Source organism: Brachycentrus maculatus, unplaced genomic scaffold, assembly GCF_059751285.1.
Source record: "Brachycentrus maculatus isolate JH-2025_06_01 unplaced genomic scaffold, ASM5975128v1 h1tg000244l, whole genome shotgun sequence".
NCBI classification, from domain to species: domain Eukaryota; kingdom Metazoa; phylum Arthropoda; class Insecta; order Trichoptera; family Brachycentridae; genus Brachycentrus; species Brachycentrus maculatus.
The window spans coordinates 1,465,001-1,488,880 of NW_028280995.1; the positions used below are offsets into that span (position 1 = coordinate 1,465,001).

The window sequence follows — 23,880 nt, forward strand, 5'->3', positions numbered from 1 at the left end:
ACGTTTGAAATTGCTTTGGGATATTTTCAGGGCAATATTAAACTAGTAAGATATCAAATAGTCAATAATCAGGTTTTATATGTGAAAACAATGGAATGTTAACTCTGTAGTTTAGAATGTTGAAAGAAAAATCCAAATAAAAAATCCTTAAAAATGTGAAAAAGTTCTCTCCTAGTCGATATAATTTTTTAAAAGATGTGAAGCAAATTTCCGTCTCCCATACAACATATTTTTTAACCAAAAAAATTGAAAAACATTGGAGACAGTGATTTTTTTCATGTGATATTAAATACGTATTTAAAATATGCTTTAGACCGTAAGTACTCGGAAAGATAAGACAACTCTTTGTACATTTAAAAAAAAATATTTTGGCATTTAATAAATAAAACCTTTATCCGCACCCCAATGGTGCATAAGGCACTGTGTCTTATAAACGCAGTGGTATCATGATCGTTTAACACATGAAGGAAAGGTGATCAGCTCTCCGCTTCAGGTCCATGGTAATATTGAATAAATATTACAGTGAAAAAATTACTTATATTTGTTTTTACCCCCCTTGGGAATCGAACCCGGGACCTCCAGAATGGTAGCCGAGCGTGCTGACCATTACACTACGGAGGCGGTTTTGGCATTAGGGATTTAAATTTCAACTCGTGGCCAGGGTTTTCCCTTTTTTACAGTCAACATAGTACAATCAGTGTACAATGTGTACAAAAGCTCCTCAGTTTATTTTTCCCGCGCGCCCTTACTGCGTTAGTTGTAGATTTCTCCGCCAGAGGCGCCCGGCGCGCGTGGGAAGCCCCGCGAGGGTGGGCCGACCCGCGCCCGCTCGGCCGTGGCAGTGCGCCTGCTGCCACTGGAGCGCTCTGCACTCGTCCGGGACTCTCCCGATCTCGCCCGATCTCACCCAATCTCGCCCGAGTCGAAACATCGGAAAACTTTTTCAGTGCTCCCTTTCTCTTGCCCGCTAACTGTGTTCGTTAGATTTGTGAAAAGTTTCAAAAGAGTGAGTATTTTTTGTTGACTCGTTGAATCATTCGATACATGACTTAAATTTTGATATTATTTTTTTTTATTAATTTATTTATTTAAACATATTAGATACAAAAGTCACATATGTATTTAATATTCCCGATGAGTAATTTCCATTAATCTTTTTATTTAAATCAAAGAAAAATTATAAAGTAACTAAAAACTTTTTTAAAGTTTTATGTTTTTAAAAGGTGTAATAAATACATTTTTAACTATTTAAAAAAATACCTGTTTATTTTTTTCTTATTTTTTATATATGAATAAGTTATATCAATGAAACAAAACATCATCTTTTAGTGCCAAATTTGTTTTTCCCGCCAAACTGACGGATTTTAAATAAATTGTATTTATTGATATTTATAAATGTAATTCCATTATTAATACAAAAATTGATCAGCACAAATGCAGTCATTTGATTAAAAAAATGCTTGGTACACCTCCACTTGATTATTTGATTAATTAAAACTTCACGCATTAAGGGGAACATTGAGAGTGCTCAGACGAGACAGTTTGAAGATGCCCGTTATTGGGAAAATTAGTTAATTGGTCGTAAAAAATGGGATTCAGTTTTATTTAACATCACAAAAAGCTAACAATTATTCTTTAAGTGACAACATTTATTAAAAATCAAAGTATTTCCAGCTAGACAACAATTTAAAAATTCGTTGTTAAATTAAAAATATTAACATATATTATTGTCTACATTAGTACAAAATAAACTTATCTTAATACAAAATTTTTAAAAACCTCCGTATTATGTATGAAAAAATTTATGAAATGTTTTGATTTCAAAATATGTTAAATTGTATGGAAACATGTTGAATTAAGTCATTGAAAAAATATATATAAATAAAATTTAAAGCGTTGAAATTATGGCTTCCTTATCCTCTGGACAAAAAATTAACAATTATTTCTTATTTTGTATTTCAAAGCAATTTTGAAAAAACTCTTGAATTTTTCTATTGCTCGAACAAAGAAACGTATTAAACTTAATCAACATACAAAACTTTCCTTTTTTATTGTCTTTAATTTTTAATACGTACCTACTTGATAATATCTCAGGAATAATTTTTCTATGGGATTTAAAAAAAAATCTCGAACAAATTTCGATTTTATCGCTTTTGTTATTTTGAATAACACAGTAAAACGTAGCACTTTATCGTCTATTTTATATCAGAGTTCGTAAGTGACACTACATTTATATTAAACTTGGCATGATCAAGTACATATCTGAAATACTTGAAAGTGGGCAGGTCAGGAGTCGGAATGATCAGCGGATATGTATAAAGAGATGCATAAATGTGGAAGGGGCGAAGATTGTTTGTAAAAACAGACTGGTGTAGCGTTCTATTCTCTCTGCTACCCCTACGGGGAAGCGACATGATGGTTGGTTAGGTAGTAAGTTTACATTCACATTATCTAATATTTTAAAATATTATATAATTGGACGTTTACTTCTTTTTAAATACATATTTCACATAACATATTAAAAATTTTATTTGTCTTTTTTTTCGTTATAGATACGTATAGTAAATGAGATAAATTCGTTTTTAATTAATGTTTTACTTAGTAAATACCACTATTTCTTAAAATCTACTGTGACACGTGTTTCGATGCATTCCGCATCATTTTCAAACACCGTATGATGCGATTTTACCACAAAGTGACTGCCGAATCAATTAATGAGATAAATTCGCTTAGTTGATTTTTAAGCTTACGAAATAAGTGTGTCAAAATAGGTCTATTAAAAATTTTTGAGATTTTACAACACGTATTTCGTGACTTGGTCTTGAAACTTAATGACGTTACTTTCTTCAAAATTATCTGTTTCCATTTCATAAAATTTAAAAACATTTTAAGAATGAAATAATCAAGATTTCCTTCAAGGTTTTAAAATTGTAATAAAGCCGTTTGAAAATTCACTCCCCTTTTTATCTCGAGCGTAACTACGCCTTATTTGTTCGTCGCACATAGGTTTACGAAACGCCGAAACTTGGCCGAAGAAATTGAAAAAAAAAACATTCAAAATTAATAAGGGTATTAGAAAATAATGTTGTCGAAAAAAAGTATTAAAAAAAATGGCTTTGCATGTCAGTTATTGTATAGGTAATTATGTTTCGAACGCTTCGCTTAATATTTTATATTCTTGAACGAAAATTGGACCTATACAACATTTTTTTAAATATGTTTTTTATTACAAATATATTGCAATATATAATACTCAAGATTTAGATTTAACATAAAAAAATATGTCATAAAGTACCACAAAAATTATTCCGGAACGCTCCGCCAAAAATTAAAGTAAAATACAGTATATAATTAGGAATGAACAATTCACACATATTTTTTGTGTGTATATCTTACTACTTCTACTACTGATACTACTACCATGACTCCGTTTTTTTCTGCAAGGGTAGGTGAAGAGGATGGAACGCCGCACTCGTCTGTCTTGATATACATTCCTAGCTTCCTTCAATCCATAGGTGTAGTCATACATGCCCTCTGATTACGTAGACTTTAGACAAAACCAGATTTGTGTATATTTTAGTACGATATAAATACTAATCGAATTCTAAATATGATAAGAACTGTAAAGGAAACTACACACTTTCAGGTATAAGATACATGTATATTTTTCTGAAAAAGCGATATATATATTATAAAAGTCTTCAACATAAACTAATACACGATTTTAGAAGGACAGGGAAAATGAACGTGCAGATAAGGGGAGACCTAATTTTTGAGTAATATTTAGCTTTAAAAATGGGAATGAAGTATTATCAACAAATGCATATGCTATAATAGAAAAATCAATGCCGAATATGATGATTCCTAGTGTAAAGACGCCTTGTGCAATATCTGCTTATGGAGCGGCCCAGTGTGCGGCGCCTCATACAAATAAATGTCGTATCATAAAAACCTACGCAATTCTACACACATCATCTATAGTATATATTATGTGTGTATGTATGTACCTAAGAATTATATTGATTAGTTACATACTACGTAGAAATTATTAGTAAACCGTATTCATCTTTCACAACATTTTAAATGTGTCCAAATCCTTGTTCACAAATCTGGGTTTTTTTATATTCGAGTTGTTTTTAATATTTTGACATCTCAACTGTAAAAACAAGTGATATGTGGAGAAACCTAGATTTGTGAACTAGATTTTGGATACACCCAATATGTTGTGGATATAATAACTAGTAAAATTATAAGCTAATAAATAAATTGAAATACACATATTTTCAAACGTGTCTCAGTTTCTAAAATTAATTCAGTATGGATCTTGCATGATTTTAAAACAAAGGGCTACTGCTAAATAAAAACCTTAGTAAAATCCACTATAGATACTGCCGCAAACTCACACACGATGCGACGTGAGAATTACTTAATATTTGTATGAGTTAGAACTACAATTTGAGTAGTGTGGTTGACAATCGCGTGTAGAAAGGTGAATATTGTACTGCATAAAGTGAACACGTAAATCAACCTTTGACAGCCCTGTAAATATTTAGACTTTCATATATTGCTTCATTTAGGTTGAGATGTCCAAAACATATTTATCTCCCTTGTATTATTATTTTTCTGGAATTACAAAAGCAGCTGATGATGTAAGATGTATTTGTATACTCGTACCTTTTATAAATATATCGTGATGAAATTTATTACTGATCTAGAGATTTGTATAACTGACTTAAATTAGATCCCTACTGAAGGTGACTCGAGGAAGGTCAAGGGAATTCGAATTGTGTTAAGAAATATTTATGGGTTCTTCCCAGTGATTTTTCTATTTCCTTAGTTAGCTTATATTAAATTAATTTAAAACTGTTTTTTATAATATTTTATAAAATAAACTAGAACAAAAGAAGCATGAAAGTAGACTGATTGCAGTCGTCGTCAGAGCGATCAAACATTATCGACAAAATTCAGAAACATGGGTTCAGAAACAGTTTGGGGATATGAATAATATATATATATATATATATATATATATATATATATATATATATATATATATATATATATATATATATATATATATATATATATATATATATATATATATGTAGGTTATTCCTTTTATTTCATATATAAAAATTAAATTAAAGGAATAACCTACAATGTTTCTACTTTAAGAGCCTTATTTGTAGATAGAATAGAAAGGATAGAGAAGGTAGATTTAAAAAATGTATCATAAACACCCAGACAAATTTAATGTAAATCATTCTAGATTTTTTTTGTAACAAGCGGAAATCAGTTTCGCAGTCGAGCATCTACCCAACTACGCCACGGCATCTGTCTGATTGATACCTTGACATTACGACCTGTTATAGACTGGTTTAAGTGGTCACACGCGTAACGTTCACCATTCTACCCATGATCGACAATCACCTCAAATTTTGGAAGTTGTATTTATCTTTTCAATTAAAAGTGTCATTTACACCTTCTTTCACATATGACTTCTGGGTCCTTATTTTCTATGCCTCTCTTAGGCATCGACGAAACCTGGCCACTGGTCAAATATAATAAAAATAGTATAAAATTATGTAGTTCAGGTTTTATTATATAAATTATTTTTTGACATCTCAACAATTGAAGAATATATAAGTAAGTCTGAACGTTATAGGCTGGTTTAAGGGATCATTTTACACACGTGTAACATTCACCAATTCTACCCATGATTGACATTTTCATATGCTTCTTCGTCTTTGTTGAGATGTCAAAAAATAATATAAAAAATAACTCTTATAATTGGAGATAATCCAGATTTGTGAACAAGTATTTGAACACACTCAAAATGTTGTTTTATTATATACGTGAAATGCTGTTCTACTAATAAATATCCGTACAAAAACTAAACTTTGTGTCGGGTTGTAGTCCGGTGGTTAGTGTCGCGGACTCTTAAGATAGTTTCTCGGTTCGAGCCCCTCTACCGCAATTTGATACCTATTTCTAATAATGATTCGCTAAGGTTCACAGAAATGAAATTGAAATATTTGTGAAAATAATAAAAACACAAATAATTCTCTTTTTTAATAACAAAAAAAAAACAGTTTCAAGACTTTAGTAGCCATGTTCGCAGGCGACCAATGGAACAACCAATACAAAACAAACACAGCAATATCAATGTTTATCTTATCTCGCAGTGACAATCAAAACAACCCTCCTCCACGGCCGATAACGTCAACCCTTCGTAGGCAATAATATTATAATTATGTACCTCCGTATCGTAAGCTCAGTCTTAATGACCGGATTTCCGCTCTGGGGTGACCTTGATTCTCACTTCCGGTGGATTGGCGGGAAACTCCCCGTCGCGCCCTCAAACAAAGTTACGACCCTGCGGAAATGACATTATGGCGGTACGAGTATCTTACTCAGTAACTCGAAACTCTTCTAAATTTAAACGGTGACTTTTGAGCGGGAAATTTTTTTGCGCGTCGCAAATGTGTTGTCACGTTTCTTGTTTTCCTCACTAAATAAAATTATAACTAAAAAAAACTTTTAATGACGATGATAATTAACTGATGATAAACAGAAATTATTTATTTATGGATTTGGCGTTTAATTTGTAGAACTCCATTTTACTTTGTTTATGAAATGTTAAATCAAACACTGAATGTTTGAGTCTACTAAGTTGTATTTTATTGTTGAATAAATGCATTAAAATAAATTTTGTCACAATTGTTTCGCCTAGTTTTGGTATTTTCAAACGAGTGCATTCGTTTGAATGTGCCATAACTATGCGAAAAATTGTCATAAAATTTATTTTTATGTGTTTCTTCAGCAATAAAATACGACTTAGTATACTAAAAAACAGTATTTGATCTTACATTTAATGCGTAAATTAAAAATAAATTGGTTAAACAAAATATTTTGTCCGCCTCCGTGGTGTAATGGTTAGCGTGTTTAGCTACCGCACAGGAGGTCCCGGGTTCAATTCCCAGAGAGAGGCCAAAGTGGTTGGTAACATAAGCAGAGAAAGACCGTGGAAAACTTTGCATGATCGAGTATTTCAAATACTTGAAAGTGGTCGGGTCACGAGTCGGAATAATCGCCGGGTATGTATGAGGAGATGCATGTGGTGGAAAAGGCAAAGATTGCTTGCAAAGAAATATTAGAATGGCGTTCTTCTATTCTCTCTGCCTACTCCTGCGGGGAAGCGGCACGGTGGTTAGTTAGAATATGGAATCTGGAGTTTATAAGGATTAACGACCTGTCATTGGTGGTTTAAGTGATTTTACCATTCTACCCTTGAATGACGACCATAGTACTAAAATTTTAGAAAGATGTGTTAATCATTCAAATAAAATGATCATGTTACTTCGTCTGCGACATTTCAATGTATTTTTATTTTTAATATATCGCTCACTCCTTTCAACAACGTCATAAATCAAAGAACTAGATTTTTCAGGATATAGTTTCTAAAGTTAAAGAATATAATAAAATGTATTAAAAATAAATATCAAGCTACTCATCGATTTTTTTTTACTGTGTAACAAATCTTTTTAGGTAAAACCTGAAGGTTTTTTCTCCATTTGAAAAATATTTAGTACTTTAAAAAAAAAATTAAACAATACCGTCTCTTCAAAATGCAAAAACAACATTTTCTGCCATGTAGCGGGTAAATATTAAGTTAAAAATATACCACTTTTGCTGGGATATAGTACACTTTCGGGGCATTCCGAAAACATGGACAACTGAAAATTGACGATATTTGATATATGACGTTGTTAAAAGGAGTGAGCGTTCTAAACCATATCTAAACCTAGTTACTTAGCTAACACTTTTGACGTCACGAAAAGTTTACCCCTGAGAAGTTTTCTCCCTCGGGCCATTCATTTTATCATTTTTATTATTATTTTAGTTTTTATTATTTTTTAATTATCAGAAACCCTCTGCCTACCCCTGGAGTAAACGATGTGATGGTTAATTAGTTAGTTTTGAGAAGTACGTTTCGAGAATATACAGAGCACATGTGACGCAATTCGATGTTCTTTTCTAAGTACGCACTAAACATACAGAACCCTTCATTTACGGGCAATTAAATCACAAACGTAACACGTAACTGGATTCTGCTATTGGCTGCTGGCCCAATGTAAACAACGAACACATTTTCCCTCCATCCGTTATATTTTACGTTTTGTGTGGCTTTCATTGTTAGTCTGTTTTAAAAACTTTGTTGACTGGTACGAAATTAGTTACATAGACAAATTTTATTATATTTACGCTGAATTTCAACGATTATGTGCAAAATAGATGACTGCATATTTTATCTATGATAAAAAATATTTGAATATTTCTTTTTATTTGATTCTGTTTAAATATCGACCCTTTCTGTTAACATATTATTAACGTCTGAATATTGTTAAAAATTTAATATATTTTTGTATGTTTTTAAGTAAGTACAGTTTAATTTGATTAAATAATATTGAGAAAGATATGTATGGTTTTAGCAAGTCATATGTTTTGAAAGGAGTCCTTGTAGTTTCTTAGACTGCTTCAAAGATGATTTTTCCTAATTATCCGTAAACTTGTTTTTAGTGAAACAAAATAATAATGAAAAAGTGAATCGAGAAAAATCGATATTTAAGTGTACTTTTATTGGAAATAGAAGTTATCAAAAAAAAACAGAAGTAAAATTTGTATATGAAATGCAAAACGTTTCTATATAATAAGCATCATAAAATGCCGCGTTATATTTATTGGTCATAAATTATAGTACATAAAAGCAAAGTGCCTATCATTGATCAATCTTGGTTAGAATGGTGAATGTTACATGTGTATAAAATGACAAATCAAACCATCCAATGACAAGCCAATAACCATTTTGTATTAATTTTTTAAAAAATGACGCCGGAAGAATCATATAGTCGCAGTTTAATGGCATGGACCAAAAACAGATGAATGGAAAACTTTTTTAATTATGTAAAATTAAACATTTTTTTCAATCAAAAATATTTTTCTCCGTATAATGGGGGCTAAATTAAAAAAAAAACGCTACCTAAGCAATTTTTGATAAACGTACTTTTGTCCAACAAATTTTTCTTTGTGAAAGTTTTTAGGTTAAAAAATGGATGGGAGATGCTTACTTAATTAAAAAAGTTATTTATTTGCGTAAATGCAAGAGAAAATGATAGAAACCCTCCAAAAAAGGTAAACGGTTTTATAAAATTAATTAACAGTTTGTGTAAACGTTGAAGGTTTTCCGCACAGTTTGCAAAACCCAATCCAAGGGTGTAGAAATGCGGATCTCGTATATTTGTGCTGAACGCAAAGAAAAAGCTAACTACACTAGACACAACTTTTTGAGAGGGATTTTAAAACTTGTTTAAATTTATAATTTATATTTGAAGCACTAACTTTGTGATTTTCCATTTTATAATTAAAATTTAACTTTGTTTTAAAATCACTATAAATATTTTACCATAACTAAATTATAATGTCTACCGGTTTTGAAGCTAACCGCTCCTTCATCAAGACTGATTAGTACTATTATTGACAAGACTGATTACTGACTTAAGATTACTGATTAAGACTGATACTATTAAGTATTAATTAGTCTTGATAAAGAAACGGTAAGTTTCGAAACCGGTAGACATTACAATTAAGTTATAATAAAATATTTATTGTGGTTTTAAAACAAAGTTATATTTTAATTATTGTTTATATTTACTAAAACGGGTTATTTGATTGAACAAACGAATCAATTGCTTACTTAAACCCATTCACTTTTATAAATGGTTAGGTTAGGTTAGGGTAGGTTTGATTAGGTTAGGTTAGAACATTCGGCGAGGGTCGATTCTTGGGAGGGTCAAATTAAATTTGATGCGGTTGTCAGTAACATAATATTTTGAATGTGTCCAAAGTTTTTTTTTACAAATATTGGATTTGATCAATTTAATATGCATATTTTATATTTTAGTCACAAGGATGAATAAGTCCATCAATATGAGAATTTGTATGTCTATAAAATAACTGGCAAAATATGGTTGACTAAGCATTGCACCTCTTAATCAAGCTGGAATAAAATTAATTTTCATTATATTTTAAATTACAATAATAAATAATAAATCCCTCACCGCACCCCAATGGTGCATAGGGCACTGTTTCATATAAACGCAGTGTTATCTCGATCGATTACACATGAAGGAAATGTGATCAGCCCTCCACTTCAGGTACCAGTCCAGTGTAATATTGAATAAATATTAGAGTGAAAAAATCACTTTTATTTATTAAACCCCCTGGGAATCGAACCCGGGACCTCCAGAACGGTAGCATGCTGACCATTACACTACGGAGGCGGACGTATTAATTACTGACATAAAAAAATTATATATTCTCAGTTATGGAATTTTCGAACTCGAAAAGTAAATAACAAAATAAAATAGAATGTTCTGAAATTTAAGAAATACGATTGTCAAATGTGGGTAAAATAATATTTATATATATATATATATATATATATATATATATATATATATATATATATATATATATATATATATATATATATATATATATATATATATATATATATATATATATATATATATATATATATATATATATATATATATATATATATATATATATATATATATATATATATATATATATATATATATATATATATATATATATATATATATATATATATATATATATATATATATATATATATAAATATATATTTATATATATTTATATATTATAGCGTGTTTAATGATCACTAAACCAGCTAATAATTTCCATATTCCCATATTAAAATACTTAATAATGTATAATGATATATCTGTGTTTTCAAAATTATTTTTTTAAGTATTAATTTTATCTGATTTTTCTGAAAAACGTCTAAGTAAAGTTTGCAGACAGTAAAGCTGTTCGAATTTCTATGCTAATTTATTATTTCAGATCATCCAATACAAAAACAAAAAATATGCGGCAACAGAATAACAAACGTAAAAAAACCATCACGTCATTAATTCACTATTAATCTACAAAACATAAAAAATATATTTTAATCCTTTTTAGTTTAAAACATGAGGGTAAAAAATACTGTAAACATACTTATATAAAAATAACAAAACATTTGAAAATAGAGACAGCAAACATGAAATAATTTGGTTCGCAAATGCCTTTAAAGTATTTTATTTAAGTATCCTTAGGTATAAATGTTCCATTAAAAATTTTACCACGCATTAAAATGTTCGATAAAATTTTTCAAATAGTACATTTTTCATTACGAAACATAAAGTGTCCGCAAATGTAAGGGTAACAAAATGTCAGTCTTTTACAAATCTCTTATTTTTATCTGCGGGCCAACCTCGCTTCGAAGTCTTACGTGCTTTTCGAAGTATTGCGTCGCACTAACATTCAGGTACTACATATTTACTACTCAGCTAATGGCGCGTCGACCTATAAAATATTTTAAAATGACTCAAACGAGGCGTTTCTTTTTTGTCCAGAGAGATGTTACGTAAATATGGAGCCAAAATATTCTAAATGTCTATTTTATAATATAATACTATCTCTCCGATGGGCGCAATATATTGAGACCCGAACAAATGAAATGAGTAAATAAATACAACCTTTTTGCGTTTGTAATCCCTTTTGAAAAAACTTTATACCATAAAAACTTAAGTAGAGTTTTTGACTGTTTTCAATAATATTTTAAAACATAATTGAATGTAAAATATGAAGAGTATTTTGTTTGATTTAAATTATTATTACACACTTGTTTTAAAGTCTCATTTATGTATATTACAGATAAATCATTATTTGGATTGAATTGAAATATTTAATCCCTTTATAAAGTCATAATAAATTCAATGAAAAATTGGACAAGAAAACACTGTTTTAATGCATGCGATTAAAAAAGGGTAAAATGATGAATATTTACGTACTCTATAGCTCTAGATATATAAATTTCAGAAAAATCACATAGAAATACAAGTAGGTACATCTCAGAAAGTTACTTACTTGTATTTTTTACTTTTTCTAGGACTATTTTTCATTCCAGTTTAAGTTTTTGATGTCGAATAGTCAAATATATAAGGAGCTTGAAAGACGCTTTACGTACGCAAGCAAATTAAAGTATTGATTGGAGTGATTGATTAGCTTTCTGTGATCGAATCTAAAAACCGAATTATGTAACGACTTATCTTTAAAAATTCGTTATTTTATCTGGGTTATGAAATTCAATTATCCAACACTGTATCACTGTGGTCGAAATAATAAATGAGCAATTACAGAAAAATGATGTTATGTATCTAATAGATTCATTGCGCCCATCGGAGGATTAATGTGATCAAAAATTGGTATCGTCCAGCTGTGAATGTGTTACCACGGTCATGTAATAAATAATACATAATTTCCAGGGAATGGCCACCACGTCGAGGAGTAGGCGGAAGGTCAGTAGAATTTATATATTTATCATTACACCATTTATTCGTTTCATCAATTCCTCTCAACGATCGAGAAGAGTCGCATAGAAATCATCGTATAAATAAACCTTTCTTTCCGCCACCGTATTTCATGGCTTAAATTATGAAAATAGGAAATATTTATAAAAGTATTTCACGTTTAGTGCGCGAAAAAGTCTTGGTATTATTTATGACCGTTATTTCTCGTTATTATATAATACGTTAGAGCTTTAGTGGACAACTGATAAATCAACGGAAGTACTTTTCTTGTGTCTGTGTTGATAATGTATGCGATCAAATAATATATTTTTCTAGGTAACTTTTCGCTACTCGCTGACCTATTAATCTTGCACAATATGTCTTGCTTACTTTAACAGCAGTCTAAGTCAAACGTTAATAAATAAAATAAAACCATAATTCAAATGCAACGATGATGAATAAAACACAACTTTTAATAATGTCGTTATCGTAAATCTTAATCAAATATTTTTAAACCGCTACACTAAAAAAATGATAAAAATAAAAATGATTAAAAATTAATCATTTACACGACGTAGAAAATCTCATTCATATATCGTAAAGTTATATGGCTTTTAAAATATGTTTCTCATAATAATAATGAATAATACATTAATTACACTGCAAATTTAAAACACGCACTAACCGGCCGCTTACACCTTCAAAAATAGTATGAGCATAAATATTTATCTAAATTAAAAAAAATACAAACCTTTTTTTATGATATACCTAAAATTATACGCCCAGTCAAAAAAGGTTTCGAGAAATGTTCAAATCATATACATATGTATGTATATATTTTTGTATGTGTTTTAATAATACTCTTTTGATGTGTTTTATTAATACTATGTTCGATTTATTTTGTTTTTTTCTAATATCTATTGTAGAATATTTAGAATAACAACTGTGCATGAGTGCTTTAAATGATATGATTTTAGTTATTTTAGGACTGTCTTGATTTGTCTTATTTTTATATTTTGGTTGAAATGTAACGCTTGATAATTTTCGCATTTTTATTCTTATTTTTGTAACCGTATGTGACATTTGGTATGAAAATCAGACATGTCCTTTTTCAGATATAAATAAATTACAAATGCAGTTTTGTAAAATGTAAAACTTTATATGGGCCTGTGAAAATAGAATATTATTCATATGGATCTCAAGTATTTTGAATTATAAAAATAAATTATCAAAGCTTAAAAAAATATGTGACCTAGAGTTGATTTCAAACTGTGACTTACATTTTCAACCATTCAGTCACGTTATCCGTTTAAAAATATATGTATTTTAAATTCTATTAAAAAAAAACAATATTTTTACATACGGTCATATCCACATAAGTATATCTATACCAACAAACTTTACTTTAGTTTCAAAACGTGACGTTTCTAAACTAAAAAAGCTTGTAAAATGTAAAAACTGGTTTATTCATATATTTTAATGCAAAACAAACAGATGTTGCGTAATTAAATTTAAAAAATTCTTAAATTTAAGGACATAATTTTTTTTCGTGATAAACTCAAAACGATGAAAACGGATATGTCGTGTTTTGATACTAAAAGTCAAATAGGTAATATTATAATTTCACTTCGTTATATTATAGACTTTCGTATGTAATCTTCTTGATATATGTTTACTTTCGCTTTCCTCAATAATTAAAGATAAATATTAGGGAAGAATAACATACGTTTTTATGGTGCTGATACAGAATGAAAATATGTTTTAAGTTATGATGGTTGCCAGTAACAATAAACTTGAAAAATAAGTCAAGCTCTGTTTGGATAAACCGTAAGTTTTGTCTAGAAAAAACTTTATTTATTATCTTTGTGAAATAAGTAACGAGAACGTTTGGCATCAGTTTCTGTCGTAAAAAGTTGGAAGAAAAAAGAATATCGGAAATTCTGGTTATAGCCGAAACTGACACAGTATACAACAGTCGAGGTCATCTTTAAACCAAAGGAATGGAAACAGATAGAGGATATACATATTAATATTTCGTCACGGCAAGCCTCACAATAAAGAAAACATTTTAAATTGAAGGGATACAATATTTCAAAGGAACACTTCCATTGATCTCGTATTTCTCCAGCCGAGAAAATAGGGCATAAAAAGAGAGAATGCCGGAACTATGGGGCTATTCGCAATCGTGTCCTTTAACAAGTTCATTGCGAAATATTTTATACGTAATTTGGTATAAAGCTCTTATTATGTGTATAAACTGATAGAATTTTTTTTAAATCTTAAAAAAATTATTTTTTACACAATTTATTTGTGCACCTCGGTGAACATTGACAAAAACTCTTACAAATTCTGATTACTGATTCTCTTACAAATGCAATCTTACAAATGATTCTCTTACAAAAAACATGCCAATTACGAGGTAAGCAATAAAGTCGAAGCCTGTTCTTCTTCTTATTCTAGATCTGTTTTTCAGAAATTTTTACGCCTGGGATGCTGATGTCCAACTATCTCTTTGGTGGTCTTCCGGGGAGAACCTAGTGGTATCTCGTTTGCCGCGATGTACAAGTACGGGATTATAGACATGTTCATTCTACTCACGTGGTTCTTCCAAAACCTTCTTCTGTTTCTGCTTCATCGAACGATATCTTCAATTTCACAGATCCGTCTGATATCTTCGTTTCTTATTCTGATTCTTCTTATCTCTAAGCGTCCTCCCTGTGATAGCTCTTAAGATCTTCATTTCAGATGTTCTGAGCAGATTTTTGCTCTTAGTTGTGTTATCTCTTGTTGGTCGCATTTACATCTTGTAGATTCGTAACTTACTCTCAGTTTTCATGTATTTATTGCACGAGATAATATTTCTGAGATATCCAGACGTTGCAGTAGCTTTATTAGTTTCCTCTCGGACATCCAAGTACATACACCTAGGTTTGTCGTTTGGAATTAAATTTCAGTTCGGAATAGTGCAGAAAAAACGCGCGTATCACGTACGCTCGTATGTGTAGGGCGGTTAAACATTGCGCGGGGTTTGAGAATTCCACCAGCAGGCAGGATGAGCGCATTAAGGAGAAGGGATGGGTTTGAGGGATGTCGAGGGGAAGTCCGACCACTACAGCCTCCATCGTAGATAGGTAGACCCTAACCCGAGTTCTGCGAGAAACAGGAAATTTGTCGCCCTTGAAAACGTAATTGAGAGAACCTACTAGGTTTAAAAAAATATTCCGAGAAAAATTGATGCCATGGATTATCCGCGTATATCCGTGCTTAGCATACTAAAGATATTACGGAGATTCAAGGAACTAAACGGGAAACAAGGTTTGTTGGTAATAAACTCTCACAATACTAGTTTAAAAACTCTCAAATACACTAATATTATGACACTCTCAGAATACTGGTTCAAAAACTCTCAAATGAACTAATTTCATGAAACTCTCAAAATAGTTGTCAAATAAAAAAAATGCGATATTTTTCTTATTATTGATTATTTTTATTTATATATTTACATTTATTCATCCATGGTTTTTATTACATAATTAAAGATTTAAATTGAAACCCCGTGTTGTCAAGTCAAAACTTACGAAAAATGACGAAATATTTTTGTTAGTAATAACCCTCATCTACACCCGATGGTGCATAGGGCACTGCATCATATAAACGCAGTTGATCTTGATCGTTTACATATGAAGGGAATGAGATAAGCCCTCCGCTTCAGGTAACCAGTCCAGGGTAGAATTGAATAAATATTAGAGTGAAAAAATCCCTTTTATTTATTTGACCCCCCTCCCTGGTAATCGAACCCGGGATCACCAGTACAGTTGCCGAGTGTGCTGACCATTACGTTACGGAGGCGTTCAAACTAGAACTAGGTTTAACTAAATCTGACCTTAACGATAACGCCACCCAATGACAGCCTTATTCAGTCTGAAGATGCCTTTCATTAAGCGTATGCGCTTATTAATCGATAAACAAGTGAAAGTGTGCTAAGTATTTATTTTTTGTTTCTAAATAACTTATAAAGTAAATAAATATTGATATGATTTCAACGAATTGAAAACGGTATGTGTTTTTACAAAATAATTTTTAGTTTTTGTTGTATACCTTAGAAACTCAGGTACTGTAGAGTTTAATTTTAATATAATTTTTTGACATCTCATCAAAGATGAAGAAGAATATGGAAGTCTTGGCATTAACGGGGTTGACGACCGTCATAGGCTGGTTTAAGTGATCACTTTATACACGTGTAACATTTATCAATTCCACCCATTATTGACAACCACACTACTCAAATTCTTGGAAGTTCTATTTATATCAACCAATTTCAAAACGTGTTTCTTGAATCACTAGAACTTCAATAGAGACATCTATTGGTGAGATCAAAAGAAGCTATTTATTGAGCAGAAACTCTTTGAGATGTCAAAAAATAATATGAAAAATAACTCCTATAATTAGAGATAATCCAGATTTGTGAATAAGTATTTGGACACACTCAAAATGTCGTATTTAAATTAAATATTGATATAAGTTTCAGATACCAAAATATTTATGTATGTACACAAAATATTTGTGTTTGTTTAAAAAAAATTAAACGGTTTGTGTATTTCCGAAATGGTTGATAGTTTTTCTTGAATAACTTAGAAATTCAAGTACTGGACAGTACAAATTAAAAATTTATATCAGTTTCAAATACCTAAATATTTGTGAATATACGTGCACGAATATCTATTCCCGTAATTGTATAAAAGAAAAAGCTTTTACCTTTAAAATGATTGTGTTTTGAAGTCGTCCTTATTTCTCTGAGAAAAACGTAAAACGTATTACGAGGCTGCTCTGCAAATTTCTAGGGAAAAAAGTTGATTGAGTTTGCGTGGTTCTCGAATCGTTTTGTACTAGTAGAATACTAGAACAAAATTAGTTGGAGAAACAAAGTACAAAAAATATACTGGGTTCATGAATATCTGGCTTTAAGGCTCTTTTCAGTAATTTTATGCTAAGCCAATATACGGAGAAATTTTATGAGAGTGTTTTAGCGATTTACTAATAAATAAACGTATTTTATTATTGTATTCAGCTACCTTGCTGGAGATCCCGGGTTCGATTCCCAGGGGGGTTGAAATAAAAATATTTGTGATTTTACACACTAATATTTACTTAATATTACCCTGGACTGGTTCCTGAAGGCCTGAAAGAGTGATCACCTTGCTTCACGTACGTCACGATGAGATAACATTGCGTCAATAAGATGCAGTGCCCTATGCACCATTGAGTGTGGGGTTAGAATTTTATTAAGCTGTTTTTTTTTTATTATCATTGATAATTGATTTCTATTTATTTAAAAAAATGGCAAGCACTGCCTGCTTTAATTAATTAATTTATATATCAACATTATTACATTAAAAGAATTACAAAACATCCTTCACTGAGTTTTCCTGTGCCGAGAGCACATTTGACATTTTTTAAATGAAATTATAATGCAATCAAATACGACATAGCTGAATGATGCATTTTATTTCAGACTTGTCCACTTCTATTATCCACTTATGAATAGTACTTTATATTGAGTTTCTACTATTGATAAATTTATGGATAATAAAAGCAGGTTGAGCAACGTTATTACATAATAATCAAAGTTCTTTCAACCAAAAGAGGTAAGTGTTAAATTTTTTTAGATGTATTTCTGTGTTAAAGACACATTGTCAAAAATAAGTCAGTAATAAATACATTAACGTCTTAGTTTTTTTAAAACATGACAGTCATGAATATTATGAGTAGGCCACAGAATATCAAACTTTAAGCACCTAACAACTGAATAAAACGCTTAGATTCAAAATAATTCTCCGATTTTAACTTTCAACGATCCTTATTTTCTATGGAGTTCTACAAAATAAACACCGTCTCAATCAATAAATCAACCTGACATTTTATATATCGACGATATAAGAATCACGAGATTTTCCGGTTTTCTACTGCTGTATTTGAAAGGTGAATCTACAGAACCAACGCGAATAAGCCTTCAAGATTAGTGAAAATCCAAACACAGTTTTCCTTTGAAGTAAATAAGTTTTCCAACTCTCCTATATTCTCTCCGAATATATTATTATACTACATATAAGACCAGGAAAATTTTAAAGGTCGGCAGAAAATAAATCGTCTCCGTTATTTAAAACCTTTTTAACTAACGAATACTTTCGAATATACTTTATAAAATAAAACTACTTTGTTTTAATCACTTTTTATTGGTACACTTTTTCCAACCGGTTTCAACAAGAACCTTGTCATCATCAGAGTATATGAACTAATTCTAAAACATTGAAATACTCAATGTTAGGTTATAGATAATTACCCTTCCCTTACGATACCAAAAACTTGTTAAAAATTGGTAAAATAAAACAAAGTTGTTTTATTTTTATAAAGTTTATAAAATGTGGCACAAAGTATCTGCGAAAAACATTCGAATATTTTTAAATATTGTATATACAAAGATTTAGTTTTCAAATGATTTGGAAAAAATAATTATAAAACTATTTCAAAAATGTGTATTTACTAAAGTTAGCAAATATTATTAAAGAACATTATTAAAAGAGTAAAAATCTCAAATATTACATTGAAGAAATCCTTAATGGTATTCAACATTAAAAAAATATTTGGATTTAATTAAAATGAGTTGATCTCTTTGAATTCTCGGAAAGCATTGATAAAATTGAAATAATTAGTGAAACATTTTTATTTTTCAGAACAAATTTTTTTTTGACAGCGACAAAAAAAAGGTGATTAGAAAATTAAACAAAAATCTGAATCAGTAACTCAACGAATGAGTAAACAAGGGAATGAACGGATCGGCATTCGTGAACGAGGTTCACTCAACATGATCCGTTCACTCGATTCTGTATCTGAACTAATCATTACGATCCGTTCGTTCACGAACGACTCTGGTTTACTTTCTATTGCGATTACCTTTAAAACGTTTTAGATAGATGCCTCTTACTTATACTGCGTTTTCGCTCATGCCAGATACTCCATGTGCTTACAATTTTCTTAGCAAATTGACTTCGATCAGAAATGGACTGCAGCCAATATGGAATATATTTTGCCAAACTTATTTTAGTACCAATAATGTCTAAAGTACTCTTCATTCGAGAACGCAAATACAATTACGTCTTAGTATTTTCGGATCTCAAGGCATGTGGTTTCTAACTCATTGCGTGCAACAAATTTAACTTTTTGATGAAATATGTAAAAGTCTAAGTGAAAATGTGCTTTCGACTATATATTTTTTTACATACTGTAAGACATGGTTTAAGTAGAATATTTAAAATTTTAACGTGTTCTTTAAGTCGGCACAAAACTAGTCTAACAGAAAAACATTTTTCTTCTTTATAAAATAAAACTAGAACTTTGTTTTTAACCACTTATATGTGTGGTGCTTTTCTCAAAACGGTTCTGATAAGAGCCTTGTCAATTTGATACATATCGACCCCTGAAGATGACAAGGTTCTTGTCGAAACCAGTTGGAGAAAAGCACAAAAAAATAGATTAGTTCAAAACAAAATTCTGGTGTAGTATTTCATTAAATGTGCCATAAGGTATCTGCGAAAAAAATCTTTAAATAAAATGATTTTTTTGTCAAAACTTTGAGACAAAGATTATTTTTCTAATTCGTTATATTAAAAAAATTAAATATTTACGACCCAACCATATTATGGTTTAAAAGAATATTATTATAACGTTTCTTTTTAAAGTAATATATATTTATTATCTAAGTTCACCTTGATCCGACATTGCCTGACGGGGCTCTGTTTAATTTATAAACCCACCCTTGTTTGGTAAATGATTATGCATACTTCTTCCGACACTCACCCTCAACGATCTTGATGGATATGTTCACCCGACTCATCAATCTTATTTATAATGCCTTATCAGTACTGAATTTTCATTTATATAAAGATGTAACTATTTTCTAAAACGTTTTTAAAATACGTATTTAAAAAACGTACTTCTAGGCCATTGTTTCGCAAAGTGTGTGCCGCGACACACTGGTGATTAGTTGGTATTCTAGTTTTGTAAAAATACCGCAATTGTTCCAAATTTTGATTTCCTGTGCTCAGTTAAGTAGTTTCACATTCCGTATTAAATATAATATGTTAAATATGTTATTATAATAAAGTAAATATGCACCTCTGAAATTTCTTACCTTGAATAGAAAAAGTTTACGGAACACTGTTCTATGTGACCGAATCGCAAAAAAACACAATACAGTAGTTTAATCAACTGTATAAGTCACTCATATAACAAGAAACATAGTGTATGGATGTATAGACATATGTTTGTATCAATTGCATATGTTCATTAATTGATTCGGCAGGCACTTTGTGTAAATATCTATCTATTTTTAATTAAATTTTAACTTGGTAAATTTTACTATTTCATTATAAAATTTTTTGAATGAAGCACAATGCATTTAAACACGTATTGCACAAGATTTCAAGAAATACCAGGTATTTACCAAGTAAAACTTAAATTAAAGGTCGGTTGCTGTTTGCAGCCAGTTTCTACCCCCACAGCGGCTATGTCGTCAGACCATCTCTGTTGAGGTCTTCCGATGCCTCTATTATCCTCCCAAGACCTCCATCTCAAAATTTTATGGGTCTAAAATTTTGTCTTGCAACATGTCCCGCCCATTGCCACTCGAGTTTTGCTACGCGATCCATGATATCAGCTATTCTGGTTGTGTTCCTAATTTCGTTCCCTATGCCTATCACTTCAGATAAATAATGGGATAAAAACAAATCCACATATTTAATCATAACGGCACGTTTTGCGGAGTGGATTAAAAATGAAGATCAGCATTTGACGAGTTAACTAACAATGTTATTTTACAATTGGCACGTTTAGAAAGCCCATAATTTCAACACGCGTCACGTTCGTGAGATGAAGTTATTTTATATAAATCGCGTATTGTAATCAAAACAATACTAACATCTTAAATACAAAGAGAGCTTTTTAGGTATCTGTTCGAAATCCAGGCATATTTAATTTTTTACAGCTGAATATACAAAATCATATTACAAAACGAAACGTTAATTACGGATACGACATAACATTTATTATATGGATAGTTAAATTTAAATAATTTCTCTATCTATCTTTTACGCTATGTACTGACTCAATTCAACTACGTAGGAATTTATATATATATATATATATATATATATATATATATATATATATATATATATATATATAATATATATGTAATAATATATTTCTGTATTGTTTTTTGTACATTTAATGCATTGTTAACGTTATGTTATGGTAATATAACACTCTTCTTATATTATTTTTTGACATCTCATCAAAGATGAGAAAGAAAGAAATAAATTTATTAAAATATGAGAAACCTTAAAATCATTCTACTATAAGTATTCCTTAAAAAAGCTTTTCACTCAAAATTCTTATTGTGTATTATGTGAGAAGGAATAATTTCAAATATTGTATTTTCAATTTATAAAAAGGAATATTGAATAACGTAATTGAATTCGCGATCCTTGATTCTGAGAAATGACTGAAATTAATTAAGGCTCAAATTATACATTTATATAATTTCTTCGACGCCAATAAAAAAAATATCCTTGTCTCGGTGCCAACATGATACGGAGTGAGATATTCGGTAAACACTTTGAAAATCCATAACGGACAAGATAATGTATACGATATATTAAATTTCACGAAATCATAGGGTAATGATTACAAATTTATTTTACTTTAAATTATACGTACATAAAACTAATTTATAAACTATATTTCATCAGATAAAAAGGATATGGAAAACAAATTTGTCCAGATCTGATTGAAAACATTATTAATCGTGTGGTAAATATGCGTTAAAAAAATATATTTGTTTTTACAATAGAAAAACGTTTCACGAAGTATAAATTGTTAAAACAATTCCAGCGAGTGTTTTTGCCTAGAATTTTCACTCATGAATTACATGAAATTATAGTAGGTAACATTAAACACAAAGAGTAAATCCACTCACGAGTAGGCATAGGCTATGAAACTTAAAAAGTTGAATCCTGAGAAGGGGCCTGATAAGCGGTGTTGCATAAGCCGTAGCTAGATTTCAGAGTCACTTGGACGTTAGGTACCTAATTAAAAAAAAGAATAATTAACGGATTTTTTAATGATAATATTAAAGACACGAATAATTGAATTTTATACTCTTTTCGTAAGCCGATGCGGTTTAAAATGTTTTTTTAAGGTATAAAATTGTGGTCGAGCCCAGACATTTTGATTCAGAGTCCACGATACTAACCACGGGACTCAATCCAACTATTGAATGTAATTAAAAAAAGGTGCATAATAGATTATCTATTCTTAATAATAAATAATAATAAAACCCTTATCCACACCCCAATAGTGCATAGGGCACTGCGTCATATAAACGCAGTGTTATCTTGATCGTTTACACATGAAGGAAAGGTGATCAGCCCTCCGCTTCAAGTACCAGTCCAGGGTAGTATCGAATAAATATTACAGTGAAAAAATCACTCATATTTATTCTTACCCCCCTGGGAATCGAACCCGGGTCCTCCAGAACGGTAGCCGAGCGTGCTGACCATTACACTATGGAGGCGGACATAATTCTATTCTTAGCATTCATAAATGAAGACCCTCAAGGTCTTAGTGCCATAACATTTGTATTCTGGCATATTCTAAAAAAAAACTCCATATTAAACTTGAAGAAAATAATTAACAACAAAAAATTACGCGATTTATGAAACCTTATTTTTATTTTTTAAATTTAATTATAATAAAACAAATGTGGCCACCAAATTTTATCAATGGTTTGTAAATCATACGCTATATAATATACATATACATATATACTGTGTTAGTAGTAATACCGTTTAAGTTTATGTTAAACTATTTAAATATTTCAACACAAAAACATAAACTTGTAATAATTAAGTTCTCTAATTAAATTGTAATTATACTATACACCAGTTTTCGGAATTTTAATTATAATCAAATAACTTAATTAAACTTTGTTTGTTGAAGACATTGAAATATCCTTGGAAAAGTTACATTGTGATTGTTTGAAGGCGTTGAAGCAAAATAATTACTAAGTAAGGAACTGACGTTCATTTTTTTTTTAATTTTGAGTCCTAACTTTACATAAAAACACAAATCGCTCACTCCTTTCAAGAACGTCATAAATAAAAAAAACATGATTTTTCAGGAGAACGTTTTTAAAGTTTAAAAATATTAAACAATTTATTAAAAGTAAATATCAAGCCACTTATTGAACTTTTTAGTACGCAACAGATCGTTTTAGGTTAAACCTGAAGTTTTTTCTCCATTTGAAAAATAGCTATTTTATATTAAAAAAATAATTGATCAATACCTTTTCTTCAAAATGCAAAAACAACACTTTCTGCCCTGT

General features: G+C 30.1%; 1 protein-coding gene across 4 annotated transcripts in view; it reads left to right on the plus strand.

Moving 5' to 3' along the window:
• The window catches only part of Eip63F-1 (Ecdysone-induced protein 63F 1), a 127,536-nt gene that overhangs the window by 3,657 nt on the left and 99,999 nt on the right, over positions 1-23,880 (plus strand). For 2 of the 4 annotated variants that reach the window (XM_088265214.1, XM_088265216.1), the window contains exon 2: positions 12,417-12,449. The exons of the other annotated variants lie outside the window; for them this stretch is intronic. In XM_088265214.1, coding sequence (XP_088121340.1) covers positions 12,417-12,449 — 33 coding nt within the window. The remainder of the gene's footprint in view (positions 1-12,416; positions 12,450-23,880) is intronic. 4 annotated transcript variants of the gene reach the window in all.